We start from the raw sequence: 17,082 nt of genomic DNA, 5'->3' as shown, positions 1-17,082 counted from the left end.
AATCGTTAAAAAAAATTTGTCCCTTCTCTTCCCTTTATTTATTTAATCATTTATTTATCTCTCTTGTGTTTTGTGTATATTTATTTTGTACTTTGGAATATAATCTATTGTCCATTTTGGGCACTTCTGTATTTTCTAGTATTACAAGAGATACTCCAGGATCTTCTTGTATTTCCCCTACCACCTCCCTGACATCAGTCATTTCTCTAGGAAGCCATGGTTCTTCTTGGAGAATGATATTTAGAAACAAGGTCTGGATGTTAGATGTGCTTGCTGCTATTGGATGTCTTTGCCTCTGGGCTCTGTTAGTTTACAGAGCTAGATAATTTAATATATGTATGTGTACTACATCATAAACATATCTGTCTTTGTTCCTGGTCTATCAATTTGTATGTTTATTAACTTTATACTGATATTTAAGACTCTGGTCTAGTATATGGTAAGATTTTAATATAGCAGCTTAACCTCCAAGCATGTTCTGCTAAGTAAACACAGTGAGAAAATTTCGAGAATACAGAATGGCTAGATAATGAAATGTTAACCCAAGGTGGTAATTTTCAGTGAATAATTCTGTTTTACTTATCAACTACTTCTAAGTAATTGAGAGGTCAGTATTGTTTTTATTTTATGATCTTATAAATGTCTAGTTAACTATTGCAGCTTTGCATATTCAGACATGCATATTTACTTCAGTATAGTGGATTATTGACATGTATTTTCATTGCTTCATTCATAAATTGAACACTGTACTCTTTTGGCAAACCAATATAAGACAGACCAGGCAGCTTTTTAGTTTTCTTATTTGCAAATGATAACCATGAGATTTTAGTAAAGAAAAAATATACATATGTGTTTGAAAGTACCTTGTAAATTCTACATGCTAACTTAAGTTAGAGAATATATGTTAGAATTGCCATCATTTAGCAAGAATTGGTTAAATACATGTACTTTGGTATAATTTTTAATATGTATTATAATCAGATATCTCAGTTGATTCTTCATTCCAATTTTATAAATTGTTTCACAGAAAGAATCTTATTCATTAATTAAGCTCACATTATTGAACTCTTATTTGTGTTAGACACAAAACAAGCATTAGTCATCTCATATCCAAGAAAGATCTGATAATCTAATTCTTAGCAGCCTATTTCACTTTTAGCAGTAATGGGAACTAGGCAGGAGTCCAGTTTAATGGCCTCCTAGAAGGCTTTGGTATTTGTTTTGCAATGTAATGAATCTTTGTTGCAGTTCCTATCATCCTAGGTGGTTCTCTATTTAGAGGTCTGTGTCAGCCTTGACAAGAGGGCCATTTTTGTGACTCTTTATTCTCCCCTGAAAAGAGACTCCAGGAGAGAGGTGGTATTTATTGCCTTTTGGGATCCAAGCTACTCCATCTAGGTACTTAGGGAAGATTTAGTGAACAAAGAAATGAAAGGAGTTGGGCCAAGTCTCTGACAGCTATATCTTAAAGCTTCATTTATAGAAGAAATAGAGGGGGCCCTCTCTAGTGCTGTGGAAGCACAGAGATAGGTCTTTCTTTGTAGTGCTAGAGACACTGTCTCCCATCCCTTTCCTCTTATAGTCAGTCACTCCCCCAAAGCCTTAACAGAAAACTCGCTTACTAAGCCACCTGCCTAGTAGGTTAACTTTCTAGGTACGAGAGGAATAGAGTATAAAATTAACCAATTAGGTATTGAGTTCCCTGAAAGCCCATTGTAAAATTAGTGTTGGAGACTGTGGCTCATACCCATTGTATTGGGTGTGTACATTTTTCTCTGTATAATTTTTATTTTAGGCTGAGGGGAAGACTACACTTACTGATTACCTAACAGAAGTCAGGTACAGTGCTGGGTACTTTACAGTATATAACTTCACTTAAGTAGAAGGACTAGACATCATCTGCATCATATAGATGATGAAATCGAGGTCAAACTTGCCAGTAAATAGCAGAGCTGGTCTTTATAATCTTTGAGGTCAGAAAAACCAATATTTAATCTCTCTACTATGTGAACATTTTAAGGTAAAGCTAACTCATTATATTCTTCTAATAGGATACTTTGCATCGGAAGATCATGAAAGATTACAGTGAATTTTACCATATTTTTTAATATAAGAGGTTGTAATAACAGATGTTAAAGTTCTGTAATATACTGTGATGTAAGATGCCAGATTTCTTGCTCAGGGAGTTAAAGGTGAACTCTGATTCTCTTCCTATTAAAATGCATATCCAAAATTTGTCATCTACCTGTAGGAAAAGAGAAAGGAATCCCATGGATATATTTGACATGGCTAGGCATCGGCTGCAAGCTCCTGTCAGAAGACAGTCACCTAAGGGCTTAGATGCTACTACTTTTCAGAATATTCATGACTTCAATGAGCTGAAAGATAGAGGTGAGTAGAATGCTACTCTTTTAGATACAACCTGTGTTCTGCCCTTATTCAAGTATTTATTTGTATCCTTTTTTAAAAGTAAAGTTTCATTTAGAATACCTATTTTAAATGATGAGTAAAATTTCTATCTATATGCTTGAGTTTTCAGCTTACCAGTCTGGTAGATGAAGCTTTAGTGGGTCTAGCTCTTTTCTTTTGGAGAGTGTACAGCTGTTACAGCCTCTTGGGAGTGGATTAGAGGAGTTAGAATAATGAGATGAGTGGCCTTTGTCATTAATGGATGGGGGACAGGGCAAGACGAGCTTAGGAAGGAGCCTGAGGAGGAACAGCCACAGTGACTGGAGAATGTGGTATCTTGAGAGCTGAGGGAAGAGATTGTGTTAGGGAGAAAGGATCATGTAAGATGAATATTGCAAAGTGTCAGCTGGATGAGAGGTCATTGGTGACCTCACTTAGATCTCTTCTGGTGAAATTAGGGCTTCAGAAGCCAATTAACTTTGGAATGAGGATTGACTAGGAGGCAGAGTGTTGGAGGCAGTAAAGCATAAGACAAGCCCTGGAGGAAGCTTGGCTGAGAAAGGGAGGAGTGAAGGGTCTAGAGCTGGGGGATCTTATTAGGATGGCTAATGTGGGGTAGGGTACAGTAGAGAGAGGGAGTGATGAGAGCAGGGTCCCTGAGTAGGCAGGAACAAATGGAGGATTTCTGAAGGAAGAGAGTAGATTTGATGTAGCACTTAGAAGGAGGAGAGAAAGCTTAGTAGAGAAATAGGATTGCCAGGGATATACAGGGGCCTGGGAGACCGAAAATGAGTAGAGGAACAAAAAATGTGTATTACATGTGATTATTCTTTTGTACCTTTAATAGAACAAGTGTTGGAGTTGAGGTGACAAGTTGCTGGATATGTGGTCATATGACCTATACTGGATGAACCAGATTTTGATTTTTCTTCTTTTTGTTTTTAAAAGTAGTATCTATTACAGAAAGTTTTGAAAACACAGATAAGATAGAAAAATCTCCTTACTCAAACCACCTAAATATAAACACCATTCATATTTCTAATCTTCTTTCTGAGCCTAATTAAAACAAAAACAAGATATAACCATTACTTTTCTCTTTTGTTTTTCATTTAGATTTATAAATGTCACCAATTACATTTACTGTTGTTTTTTAACGCTATCATTTATTGATAATTTACTATATGCCAGACGTTGTATTAACCCAGTGGGTCTCAGAGTTTGGTCATGGGACCTGTGCAATTAAAACTGTTTTTATTGGGGTGCCTGGGTGGTTCAGTTGGTTAAGCATCTATCTTGGGTTTGGGTCATGATCCCAGGGTCCTGGGATGGAGCCCCATGTTGGGCTCTCTGCTCGGTGAGGAGCCTGCTTCTCCCTCCCTCTGCCTGCTGTTCCCCCTGCTTGTGCATTCTCCCTCTCTGTGAAATCAGTAAAATCTAAAAAAAAAAAAGAACCCTGTTTTTATTATAAACTAAGACATTATTTGTCTTTTTCATGTTTATTCTCACACATGTGTACAGGTTTTCTGGAGGTTACACAACATGTGACAACTTCATTGCTCTAACGCTCATAACACATTTATGTATTCTTGCATTTTAAAAATTTTAGTTTTAATTTCTTTTTTTTTTTTTTTTTTTTTTTTTAGTTTTAATTTCTAATAAGGCTTGTGAGTGTGAGAGAGAGACATAGATAAAAGCTTCTTGGGGTCCTCAAAGAGTATAAAGAGATTGTGAGAACAAAAAAAGTTTTACACCATAAAATTGAGCCATTCATTTCCTTGTATTATTTCCACATTAAGTCCTTGTTCATTATGTGATTCAGTTGTTGATATCTCTTCTTTTTACAGAGAGGAAACTGAGTCTGGAAATAGCCAAGTCAGGGTCCATTCAATCCAAGTTCATGTGTCCAGAATATCTTCTGTTAACTTTGCTCTTAGCCATTTTCTAATTCTTAGATATTCAACATGGTTCTCATGTTTTTGTTATATTACACTATTACTTTATTTTAATAATTTTTATAATTTCTGATCATAAAGCTTTTTACATATTTAGAGTCATTTCTTTCTTTCTTTATTATTTTTTTTAGGATTCTTTCTTTAAATTATATTCCAGCAGTATAATTAGTAGAACAAAGGGAATAATTTCAAGGCTTTTTAAATGTATGAACTATATTTTTATTCTTAAGATTTAAAAATAAAGGTTTAACGTTTTCATTCTGATAACTTGATATTCTTGAACTTGTGGCATAGATGAATTCTTAGATTGTTTCTTCCAACAATGATACCTCTCCTAAAGTTCCAGCCAGTCTGCATTTATTTTGCTTTTTGCATGATATTTGCAAAGGCTAAAGTATTAATTGGCCAATAACATTATATTTTGATTTTTTCAGTATATTCTGAGATTGGCTGTGATTACAGCGCCTAATGGCTGCCTGAGTTGTAGCCATGTCACTAACTGCTTGGCTATCCCTGTACATAGTTGCCCAGCTGTGTGCTCTGGGAGCATCTTGGGGAGTGGGAAGGTGTGGACAGAGAATGCATAGTAAGCTACTGCTTGTTCTGGGGCGAGGGGAGGTTTCCTTTTAATGTTGATAAGTTTGTGAAAGGGCAATTGTTTAAAGAATATTAATTTCCTGTTTTTGAGTTTTAATGATAATTTTAATACTTTTTGACTTTGATAGTTTATTATTTTAATTGTTCCTTGATTTTGAAATTAGGTTACTCATAGGTTACTTGCAGTGAAGTTCTATAAAATATCGTTTGGAAACAAAGATTGAACTTGGCAATATATGTTTTGTACTAGATTCAGAAACACGAGTTGATCTGAAATTCATGTACCCGGATCCTCCAAGAGATCACCACACCTTGGAGATTCAGCAGCAAGCCCTACTAAGAGAGCAGCAGAAGAAACTGAATAAAATAAAGATGCAGGAAGGTGCTGAAGGTAAGAAATAATCATTCCTATCTCAAATAGTATCAGTGGGTTTTTTTTGTTGTTGGCTTTTTTTCCTCTCTGGTATTGATACAGTCCCAGGCAACTTCCCTCCACTGGCAGCTCCATGCTCACATGGCCTTTTGGGCCCAGCCATTCACTATAGCGAGGAGGATGAAGTACCTCAGATAGGCCAGGTGACATCTGCAGCAGGAAGAAGGAGCTCAGGGAAGGAGTGCTGGGCAAACACACCAGTGCCCTATGGGGCATTTCTTTGCCCTATGTGTCTGACAGGTTTTGATAGGACATAAAATCTGTTCAGTGAGACTGGGCTATGAATATGTTTTTGAATAACCAGCCAATCAGCAGATACTTACTGAGTGCCTACAGTGAACACAAGTACTGACCCATATCTGGGGGATGTGGTGGTGAAATATGCTACTGCTGTCAAGGAGCAAGTTAGATGTTGGATAAGTTAGATGCCAAATAAGCATAAGTGTGCTGAGTGCTGCAAAGGAGAGATCTGGGGTCCCTTGGGAGTGTGGAAGTTTGGGTGGGGGAGCACCTGGTGGCAGAGTGGAGGTAGCATCTGTGGGCTCTTTTGGCTCAGTGTCCTACACGACCCTCCCACATATTTCACCAGCTTTGCCAGCCTGCAGGCCACAGAGGGCGGCCATGGAAAAGGAGTCCTAAAATCACAACAACCCAGTAATAAAAATGAGAAGACATTCTCATTCTTAGGCCTGCAGAATCTGAAGAACCTTTTTTGACCATAAGACAGTACACAGGAGTAAGTTGTGTACCGTTTTAGGCCAGGTCAGGACTTTGGTAAAGACTGATGTAGGGAAAGTCCTTCATCGTATACCGAGTTTCTCACAGTGGTCTCCTAGGTCACTGTCTGACAGCATAGTATCATTAGGTGGTCGCCGGCGGGACACCGGGTGCATCTTAGCACCGAAGGTATCCATCTTCCACAGCAGCCACCTGCCCACTGCCATTAAACTCTGTGATGGTTGAACTCATAAGAATATGGTTTAACTATAAAAAGTCACAAACAGGGCAGCCCAGGTGGCTCAGTGGTTTAGCGCTGCCTTTAGCCCGGGGAGTGATCCTGGAGACCCGGGACTGAGTCCCACGTCCGGCTCCCTGCATGGAGCCTGCTTCTCCCTCTGCCTGTGTCTCTGCCTCTCTGTCTCTCTGTCTCTCTCTCTCTCTCTCTCTGTGTCTCTCATGAATAAATAAATAAAATCTTAAAAAATCACAAACATTGTATAAAATATTCTAAGGAATACAGGCTATCTCATTCATTGGTAGCCTATTCATTCTCAAAAGCAGTCTCTGAAGGACAAAATGTACTATTCAGGGGAACACACAGGAACACTGGTCAAATCCAATACGGGCCTTTGGGATATCTGATCCAGAGTCTTTGTGGAACCCAGTGCCTGGGGCTGAACTAGTTCCATGTGAGGGGCTCGTGTGTAACTCCACTCAAGCAACTTTCTACCTAGATTGTGGAAATATGAGAGAAGATGGTGAAGTCCTACCTTATCTTCTTTATAGGCATCAGTTTTAAGTTCACAATGATTCTACTCATTCTGTTCATTAATGTGAATTGAAGAAAATTTTATTCAACTAGAATGGATGCTGAGTTATATTTGTTAATAAGTAATATCTTAACATTCTAAAATGTGATAGTTGAAAAAGAATTTACGGTAGAGAGCTGGTCACAAAAGATATTCTAAAAATTTTTATTTTTAAAGTTTTGTTTTTCTCCCCCATCAATGACAGTTGACTTGGATGCCATCCCAAGTGCTAAAGTACGGGACCACAGAATGGTAAGAAGCCAGTTATAGTTTTTCAAGCTAATGTTTGGGGGATAAAATATTTAGGAATATGGTAAGTAAGTAAACCACTTTTGAATATTGAATTAAGAAAAAAAATCTTGTCTCATCTGCGTAGTGCATAGGTAGGGATATATTAGTAGAACATGCAGAGAGAAAGCATATTGTCATATGAAGTATATTGTGATTGTAAGACATTAGAGCTAGGCTGTTCACGTTGGTCTGTTTTTAGCTGTGTGGCTTCAGGCAAGATATTTATTCTTTCTGTGCCTTAGCTTCCTGATCTGTAAAATGGGATAATATTACTTACCTCTGAGAGTGGCTGTAAGAATTAAATTATTATTTGCAAGGCACCGAGGGATAGGCCTAGCAAGTAATTTCTCTATAAGTGTTTATTACATAAATAAAAAATAGCTCAGGTTGTTGCTGGGATTAAGTGAAATAATATATTAGCATGGGGCCTGGCCCATGAGTGCAGTGTGTTTGCTGTCAACATCATTAGTGGCAGCGGAAGGAGGAGTTAATAATGTTAACCAGTGGTGAGGCCTGTTAAGAAAGTAAGCAAGGTAAGGGCATCACTCTTATCCTGAGGAGGTGACATCCGTGCAAAGACTGAATGAAGGGAAGGGATGAGCTGCTTTCATACAACAGATCTGTATTAAATACTTACTGTGGGCCAGGTATGATGCTAAGGTGCTGGGGGTACTGGCGTGAGCAAAAGGGACAAAAATCTCTGCCCTCAGAGAGCTTGCTTTCTGGTGAGAGGGAGAGACAATAAACAAATAAAATGTTATGTTAAGTTGTGGGGTTCTGGAGAAAATGATAGCCTGGAAAAGGGGGTACAGGGTATCCTTGGGTGACAGGATTTATAATGTGAAATAAAATGGGGATGAAGGGCCTCACAGAGTTAAGTAACATTTAAGCAAGGGCATCAGGGAGGTGGCCATGTGAATTCCCTGAGGACACATCTGGAGGAAGAGGTTTCTAGGCAGTAGCCCTGGGCAGGAATAGGCTTGGTGCACACAGGGAGCAGTAAACAGGCTGGGGAGGCTGGAGAGCCATGAGTAGGGGGTGGGAGCAGATGGGGTAGAGGGGTGACGGGCTGGACTATGGAACCTCTGAGCCTATCACAGGATTTTGCTTTTTACACTGAATGTGTTGAGAAGCTTCTAGAATTTTGAAGCAGAATAGTGGCAAGGCTACTGCTATAGTCTAGTCAAGACATAAGGTGATTTAGCCCCAGGTGGGAGCAGTGGAAGTGCTCAGAGTGGTTAGATTCATTTTGAAAGGAGACCGGATAGAATTTTGACATTGACTGTGAAGTATGAGAAGTCAAAGGTGGACTTCAAGCCTTTGGGTTGGGATTTGCAGTTTATAGCAGTGGCAAAGCAGGAGAAACAGATTTGCGAGTGGATAAGATTAGGAAGTTGATTTTAAATATGGTAAGTTTTGGGGCACTTGGGTGGCTCAGTGGTTGGGCGTCTGCTTTGGCTTGGGTCGTGATCTCGGCATCCTGGGATCGAGTCCTGCATCAGGTTCCCTGCGGGGAGCCTGCTTCTCCCTCTGCCTGTGTCTGCCTCTCTGTGTGTGTCTCATGAAAGTCAAACCTTTTTTTTTTTTAAGATTTATTTATTTATTCATAGACACACACAGAGAGAGAGAGGCAGAGACACAGAGGGAGAAGCAGGCTCCGTGCAGGCAGCCCGATGTGGGACCCGATCCCGGGTCTCCAGGATCACACCCCAGGCTGCAGGCAGTGCCAAACCGCTGTGCCACCAGGGCTGCCCAATAAATAAAACCTTAAAAAAAACAAAGTAACATGGTAAGTTTTGAAATGCCTTTTAGACAAACAATTGGACTGGCAAGTAGCAGACAGATAAGAGTTCAGGAGAAAAGTTGACACTGGAAATAAATTTAATTTTCCAGTTAAAATAACAAACAGCATTACAGCATTTTCAGATTATAAAGGTAAGGCTTGGCTTGGCTGTTTTAGTAGCCCAGGGTAACCAGTTGATAGCTCTTGGTACTTCAGTTTGAACTGAATATGACATTGCTAACAGCTACCATTTACAGAGAGACCACTCTGTGCCAGATTCTTGACATTTCTCTGAAGTTCACCATAAGGCATCCTTATCCCTATTTGACATAAGAGGAAACGGCTAGCCCCTGGTCACATAGTCAATAAGCTGCAAAGCCTAGATTTGAAACTAGGCTAGTCTTGAGATCTCCTCCTCGTCCCCATACCACACCTATTCCTGAAGGCTCTGTAGGTCATGGGTTTCTCTGTATATGGCAGCCACATTTCTCAGGGAAAAGATACTGAAATGTAACAGCTGGGATTTTGGTTCAAATCCTGGATTAGTAACACCATATTTTGCTGAGTTTGAAACTCGGCACAAAAAGCTAATAAATTTGGGCTCTTCATCTTCCCAGAAACTGGATTGTGTGGAAAACACAAATGAAAGTGGTGCAGGTTGTCATGGAGAAGATAGAGCTTGCATGGACTTGGATCACTCTTCAGTTATGTGAAGGACTCTGATGAGGAAGAGAGGTGGCACAGTGTGTATGCCGTGCTCTATTAGATGCTGTTCACGCTTAAAAAGCAAAAGTAGATTCAGTAGATGTTAAGTTAAAAAGGAAAGTTAAATGCAATATATAGAAGAATTCAGTAAAAGAAAAGAGCTTTCTGATAATCAGTGTTGTGTATCAGTGGAATAGATTTAGAAATTAATGAATAGCTCTTCAGTGGAGTGTTCTAGCCTATCCTAGCAATCTGTTGGGGAAGTGGTTGTAGGTGACTTTAGGCTCCTTCCAGCATATAAGGTGATATTATTCTCCTATATGTAAGTCTGTTAACCTCTTGAGAGCTCATCACAAGTGCAATCCTAGTGTTATTTTTTCCTCCACTCTTTCCCTATCTGTGCTATATTTTTTGTGATAGCTGCTGTCACATAGGGCTATCATTATCTGAGGACTTGCCTCCTCCTCTCCCCCATGGTATTACGATCCACTCAACAGCAAAAACTCTTATCTTTGTTCCTTGCATGGAGGACATAGTAAGTCTGCTATACAGATTTATTGAATGAATGAATCTGGGCAATGGTTTAAAGACTTTTAATGTTTAATTGGGTTCATTGCTTTGTACTTTTTTGTCAGCAGTATTGTGACCCTTAATAAAATAGTTATTTTCTGTAATTTGGGGGCATTGGAATGTGGTATAGGAGGCAAGTAGCCAGTCCTACCTCTCCCCATCCTTTTTTGCTAATTTGGGGGACAGCGTGGAGACTTGTGTCTCTTGGTGCTAATTTGCTGTTTTTCCATCTAGGACTAATAAAAATCATTAACATATGATCTTTCTTTTAGTCCAGAGAAGACTCTGATGATTTCTTGAAAACTTCATTATTGGAATCTGACAGTGCTTTTATTGGTGAGTTATATTTATTTTACCAATCTAGTTCTTTAAAGGTTAAATATTACTTAAGTATTTTTCTCTGTACTTGACAAAAATCAGTACTTTACTCTCTGTTTTGCAAAGTGGTACAAAGGGAATATTCTAATTTAATAATCATCAAAATGACTTATTCTGATTTTGAGAATTTTATAGCCAAAATGAAATTTAGAAGTCATAGGAGTGGTTCATACAAAAATCTGTACATGAAATTTCATAACAGCTTTACTTCTAATGGCCATAAACTGGAATCAGCCCAGATGTCCTTCAGTAGGTGAACGGTTATGTAGTACATCCATACCATGGAATAGTGCTAAGAGACCAGTGGATCAGGATCAAGGATATTTTATCAGTATCAGTATCTTGGGTATGAATGAGACTACAGCTCTTCTTTTGCAAAATGTTACCACTGGGCAAAGTATGCAAAGGATCTCTATTATTTCTTAAAAATGCATGTGAATCTTTAAATTTTAAAAGGTCATAAGAATATTTTTAGTCTTAAAAAAATCTCATGGTACCTTTACCTTTCTTCTTAAGTACTGTAATATACACTTAAAATTATGTACCTGATCATAAGCATTTATGCTGTTATAGGGCCATCTGGGAATTATAGCTCCTACATATTAGTGGTATTTCATGAGACTAAAATTACAAACTACCCTATAATTATTTTTTAATGAGTTTTTCCTTTCCATGATGTCATATTGTGGAGAGTGAGTAAAGGTAGAGAAATCAGAAGGAAACAGGGATGGGGAGGATCTCTGGAGGCATTAGGGAAATGTGACCTGTTCGTGTTAACAATAAAGAGAGAGGTTGGAACACTCAGAATGATGTCTTGGACTGTTTCATTATACTAGACCAAAGGTACAGCAATCTGTCTTTGCTATTCCACAAATATCCCACAGTCTTGACCGTTACCACGGTTCTAATGAATGTGGGTAAAGCGTGTGTGTGTGTGTGTGTGTGTGTGTGTGAGAGAGAGAGAGAGAGAGAGAGAGAGAGAGAGAGAACCTAGATGAAAGTTCTGAGGATCTAAGTGTATAGCATGTTGACTATAGTTAACCATACTATATACACAAAGGTTGTTAGCCTTATTGTCAAAAACATTTTGCAGAAATTCCTGGGGGGCTCAGCGGTTTAGCGCCGCCTTCGGTTCAGGGCGTGATCCTGGAGACCTGGGATCGAGTCCCACATTGGGCTCCCTGCATGGAGCCTGCTTCTGCCTCTGCCTCTCTTTGTGTCTTTCATGAATAAATAATTAAAATCTTTAAAAAAACAAAACATTTTGCAATATGTAATTGACCCTTGAACAACATGGGTTTGAACTGTGTGGATCCACTTACATGTGGATTTTTTCCCAGTAAATACAGTACAGTAAATGTATTTTCTCAGTAACATTTTCTCTTCCTTTATTGTAAGGATATATATGATATATATTTAACATACAATCTTATGCGTTAATCGACTGCTGGTGTTTACTTCTCACCACTCCTAAACATCATTGTGTAAGTCCTGGCTAATGTGCTAAGAAAAGGAGTTAGATTGGGAGGGGGAAATAATTAATGTCTTTGTGCACAGATGACATGATTATAGGAAATCTGATCAATAAAAGAAACCCTGGTTTAATAATACAGCATGGTTATAGGATACTGGGTTAATATATAAGTCAGTTGCTTTCCTATTTGTATGCTACCTGGAAGACACAAAATATAACACTGCATAACTTCATTTATATGGAATCTCAGGAAAGGTAAATCTCCTGAGCTTGAAAGCAGCTCAGTGTTTACCTGGGGCTTGGCAGGTAGGAGTTGTGTTTCCTGTGAGCACAAGGGAACTGAGGTGACAAGCATGTTCTAAAACTAGAGTGTAATGATGACTGTTCAATTCTATAAAAGTTACTGAACTGTGAACATTTGTAGTATCTGAGTTTTATTATATGTAAATAATACCTTAAAGCTATTGAGAAAGAGTCTTGGTTTAGCCTGGAGCAAAAAGATTTGAAATAGTGGATGTTTAAGACCTCTTTTGTGTGGTCCTCCTAGGTGCTTATGGCGAGACATATCCTGCCATTGAAGATGACATCCTCCCTCCCCAGGGAGCTCCCTCTGCAAGGGAGCGCAGGAGGAACAAACTGAAAGGACTGGACTTTGTACGTATGAAGTATCTTTTTCTTTTTTTCTTTTTTCAGTTTAGGAGTTGAAAGTTCTGGGTTCTGGCCCATGCTAAATTGGCGTGGTCCAGTAAAGAAAGAGCACTTGCTCTGGAAAGAGGTGGCCACAGGTCTAAATGTAGGCTCTACCACCAAATAGCTCCCTGGGCTTAAGCAGGTCATTGAACTCTGGTTGTTGGCTTCTTTGAGGTAGTATTTTTTTTTATCTCCTAAAGTGGTTATAGGTCTAGTAGTACCTGGTACAGAATGTTCAGGAATGTTCATTCCACCCCCTAATCTTCCTCCTTCCCAGTTGCAGGCTATTTGGATTTCAGAGAAGGTACAAGAAGCAACTAATAAACATTTATTGGAAAGTCTGCTTTATCCTCTTAGACTACTCTATATGAGTAGGCATGTACACCTAGGAAGAGAACTGTTGGGGTGTAGAGTAACTATGGTCAACGTTTTGAGGAATTGCCAGACTGTTTTCCAAAGTGGCTGCACCATTTTACACTTGCACTGCAGCAGGTCCAGGTTCTTCATCATGGCTACACTTGTTACTGTCTCTTTTGTTATAGGCATCCTAGGGAGTGTGAAGTAGTGTCTCATTGTGGGTTTGATGTACATTTCCCTAATGATGTTTAGTACCTTCAAGATAGGTCTGTGCAAATCCTTTGCCCATTTTCTAATCAGGTTGTCTGTTGTTGATTTGTAAGTTCAAATACATAAAATTTGAGACGCAACCCTTATTAGATGGATGATTTGCATAGTTTAATCTCATTTTGTGTATGTGTGTGTTTTTTTTAATTTTTATTTTAATTTTTATTTTTTTTATTTTTTTACTTTCTTGAGGGTGTCCACTAAACTACAGCAGCTTTTAATCTTGATGAGGTCCACCTCACTACGAAACCGTTACCTAACCCAGCACCATGAATTGTGTTTTCTTCTAAGGGGTTTGCTCTTGAATTTAGGTCAGTGATACACTCAGTTAATTTTTATAACTAATATGAGGTGTAGGGGTCCAAATTCATTCCTTTGCATGTGGACAATCCACTTCTTCCAGTACCATTTGTTGAAAAGGCTCTTCTTTCCCCTAGTGAATTAGGTTGGCTCTGTTGTCTGTAAACTTTATGGGCTTATTCGTGGACTCTGTTCCCTTGATCTGTGGGTCTTTGTGCCATTACCACCCTGTCTTGATTACTCTAGCTTCATTGATTCTAGACCCGTTGTTTCAGTTTTTACCTTTTGGGTACTCTAATTCCCCACTTGTACCCAGCCTGGCTGCATTCAAATATCATCACAAGTGCTGGATCTTCATCTGAGCCTGCATAAATAAACACCAGGGGTTAGAATATAAATGCTACAGATTTCCATTTGTTTTTATTCTGCACACTGTACATTTATCAGGGGCAAGAATATTTTTAGGCTCACTGATTAACGTTTTAGTAATGACTGTTTCTGAAATTCTGTTTTTAATTGTAGGATAACAGTCATCCTAATGTGCCACCAGATGGTCTCTCTTTAAAATCGGTGTCCAGCATAAATATTGATCAGCTTAGAATGAAAAATGAGGAACGGATGCGAAGACTGAATGAAATTCAGAATAAACCAGTTAATACAGGTAAATAGCCAGTCTTGGTGGACTACAGCATATTTCTGTAAGAACTCAAACCTGTTTACAGGGAAGTTCTCACTAATGGCTGGGGCTGGGGAGAAGAGATGGGATGAATTTTGAAATCCCTTTGGGTTATAAGGCCTAGAACCATAGACGCTATCCAGGAAAACCTGGACTTTGGATCAGCTTTGCATCCGATTCTACCGGAGGGTATGCTTTTTCGAGTGGGTTCTAAACAGATGGAATTTTTATTAAATATATCCAAGCTTTCTTTGCTTTCAGCAGGAAAGATGCTGGTTAGTATCAGCACCTCACTTCCCTTACTGAAGTGGGGGATTATCCGAAATTAACTTGAAAACTTGGTGTTCTTTAGATAACACATCTATTATAAATTTATAGTACTTTGAAGATTTTTTTTTTTTTTTACTTTTTTGCTTGGCTTTCAATACCACAAAGCAAAATAGCCTCAGGTGGTTTCTTTTTAGAATAGAAGCCAAGGGTGTGGTATTTTTTTTTTTTTTAATTTTTATTTATTTATGATAGTCACACACACACACAGAGAGAGAGAGAGGCAGAGACATAGGCAGAGGGAGAAGCAGGCTCCATGCACCGGGAACCCGATGTGGGATTCGATCCCGGGTCTCCAGAATTGCGCCCTGGGCCAAAGGCCGGCGCTAAACCGCTGCGCCACCCAGGGATCCCGGGTGTGGTATTTTCATTAGGGCTTCATGGTCTCCCCTTGTTTGGGTGAGCAGCAGGTTGAAGTGTGCTCACGGAGCACAGGCAGGCAGGATGGTTCCTTAGGCAGCTAGTGAGCCCCTTGAAAGAGTGATCTTTTGGGAAAATTCCCTTTAGTCTGTTGAGCTATATACAGTAATTTTCTAATAGTGATTTTCCTATCTTTAACACTTTATTAATTTAAAACTAATACTCCTACAATCTCCAGCAGTCAGGGTATCAGATGTACTGGTGGTGATACCACACCAGATGCCAGCACATACGGTAAACTGATGGAGCATATCTGTACCGAGGATGACCTATTCTTCAATTTCTTTTAGAACCAGTAGAGGTAATTAATATTGAACAGGAATATGTTTGTTTAAATTGAGAGAAAATAGAACATTTGAAGAATCTCTTACAGGTTTTCAACTTCTAAACTTCTTTTTAACATTGTCCTTTCAAACAGGAGCTTTTTGGTACGATGTGGATTGATTGCTCATTAAATTGACTGCACATAGCCCTTTGCTGGGCTAATCCTTCACAGACCGGGAGATGTAATTTAAAAAAAAAAAAATGACATCACAGGGTAGGAAGACAGATTTTCCTATTCTATCTAATAAGTAAAATACAGATCTAGAAGTTGAGTACATGCAATTGAAGAATGAAAAATTAAGGATCTACCTTTTAACGGAGTTAGACACCAGCCTCCTAGATTAGGTAAAGAATGGAAGTAATTTTGTCTCTTGTCTGCCTGTCTAGTGCTTTCCTAAAAGGACTTCATTTCCTTAAAGCATTAACAGGTTTGACTGACTTCTAAAACTTTGCTAAATTTAAGTTTTTAAGACTGCATACACTTCTACAGTCTCCTTTGCTATCTTTGGAATCCCTGTGGGGTTTGTACCTTATTCACTTGACCATTTTCTTCCTACATCTAAGATAAGGGGCCTGGACAAAACAGTACTGTGTAGAATGAAATACTATGGAGAACTGCAGGGCTGGAATGGGTTAAATTAAGGGAGATGTGTGTTTGCTTCACCTCCTTGCCACCAGTGTGCCTCTTGCCTCTTTCAGATGATGAGAGCTCACTGGTCGACCCTGATGACATGAAGCACATGGGGGACGATGGCTCAGACTCTGCAGCAGCCGAGCCCTGGCTGCGCCCAGGTACCTCTGAGACCCTGAAACGGTTTATGGCAGAGCAGCTGAACCGGGAGCAGCGGCAGGTTCCTGGAAAACCAGGCACTTACAATTGGCAGGGCCTGTCTACTGCCCACGGTTAAAATAAATCGGTGTTGGACTCAGCAGTGCCTTTTTAAGGTGAAAGGAATGTCACATCTGAAACTTAATATTTGTGCTACTTTGGGCCCCTACCTAGAAGTCTCTTACACAACCATCTGTATATAAAGGTCTATTTTTTCCCATGATGATACATAATGATGTATATTATGTATATAAATAAAAGGCAATGATTAATTTATAGAATGTAGAATTATATAAAATTATTTTTGCACAATTTTGCCATATATTGGGGTGGTAATGAACTCTTGGAATCAACTACCATATGTGCATTATTTTAAATTCTGCCTGTAAGGTAAGGTGAATAAAACAAGTGTCTTAATACTGTAAAACCAGAATATGCTTGTATGTACATTTGCCATTGTTCCTCCTATTCAAAATAATTCATTTAATAAATACATTGGTTACAGCTGTGACTATTTCAGTTGCTAGGTAATGAATCAAATGTGCTAGTTATTTCCAAGTATTGGGAATCATAACTGATTTTATTCCCACCCATGAGCCATATACTAAATATCAATCACATCTTTCTGCCTCTATTTTTATGCAAATGAGGACATTACATTTACTAATTTAATTTATATGACTTAACCACTTGATAGAAATAAATTACTTATTACCAGTCTCAGTTTCTTATTTTAACTGGAATTGAGGTTTCTAGACAAAGTGTTTTTTT

General features: G+C 38.8%; 1 protein-coding gene and 1 long non-coding RNA gene across 35 annotated transcripts in view; one reads left to right on the top strand and one right to left on the bottom strand.

The window, feature by feature from the left end:
- Positions 1 to 17,082, top strand: part of CSPP1 (centrosome and spindle pole associated protein 1) — a 180,812-nt gene that overhangs the window by 112,520 nt on the left and 51,210 nt on the right. For 25 of the 34 annotated variants that reach the window (XM_072804367.1, XM_072804378.1, XM_072804370.1 and 22 more), the window contains 7 exons: positions 2,252 to 2,391; positions 5,209 to 5,349; positions 7,126 to 7,172; positions 10,542 to 10,605; positions 12,669 to 12,775; positions 14,258 to 14,396; positions 16,182 to 16,815. In XM_072804367.1, coding sequence (XP_072660468.1) covers positions 2,252 to 2,391; positions 5,209 to 5,349; positions 7,126 to 7,172; positions 10,542 to 10,605; positions 12,669 to 12,775; positions 14,258 to 14,396; positions 16,182 to 16,390 — 847 coding nt within the window. In that variant the 3' untranslated portion in view covers positions 16,391 to 16,815. Of the gene's footprint in view, positions 1 to 2,251; positions 2,392 to 5,208; positions 5,350 to 7,125; positions 7,173 to 10,541; positions 10,606 to 12,668; positions 12,776 to 13,627; positions 13,756 to 14,257; positions 14,397 to 15,576; positions 15,697 to 16,181; positions 16,816 to 17,082 lie in introns of those variants that run through there. The other 9 variants (XR_012020084.1, XR_012020083.1, XR_012020082.1 and 6 more) reach the window with 4 other exon arrangements.
- Positions 1,855 to 17,069, bottom strand: LOC140620308 (uncharacterized). Its single transcript, XR_012020091.1, has 3 exons — positions 14,018 to 17,069; positions 7,849 to 7,933; positions 1,855 to 2,245 (listed from the first exon to the last, which is right to left on the bottom strand). It is a non-coding gene; the product is annotated as an uncharacterized lncRNA (long non-coding RNA).

The sequence above is a fragment of the Canis lupus genome, chromosome 28 (genome assembly GCF_048164855.1).
Source record: "Canis lupus baileyi chromosome 28, mCanLup2.hap1, whole genome shotgun sequence".
Taxonomy (NCBI): Eukaryota; Metazoa; Chordata; class Mammalia; order Carnivora; family Canidae; genus Canis; species Canis lupus.
Note: the sequence above shows the minus strand (reverse complement) of the source record. Positions and strands in the feature narration are given on the sequence as shown.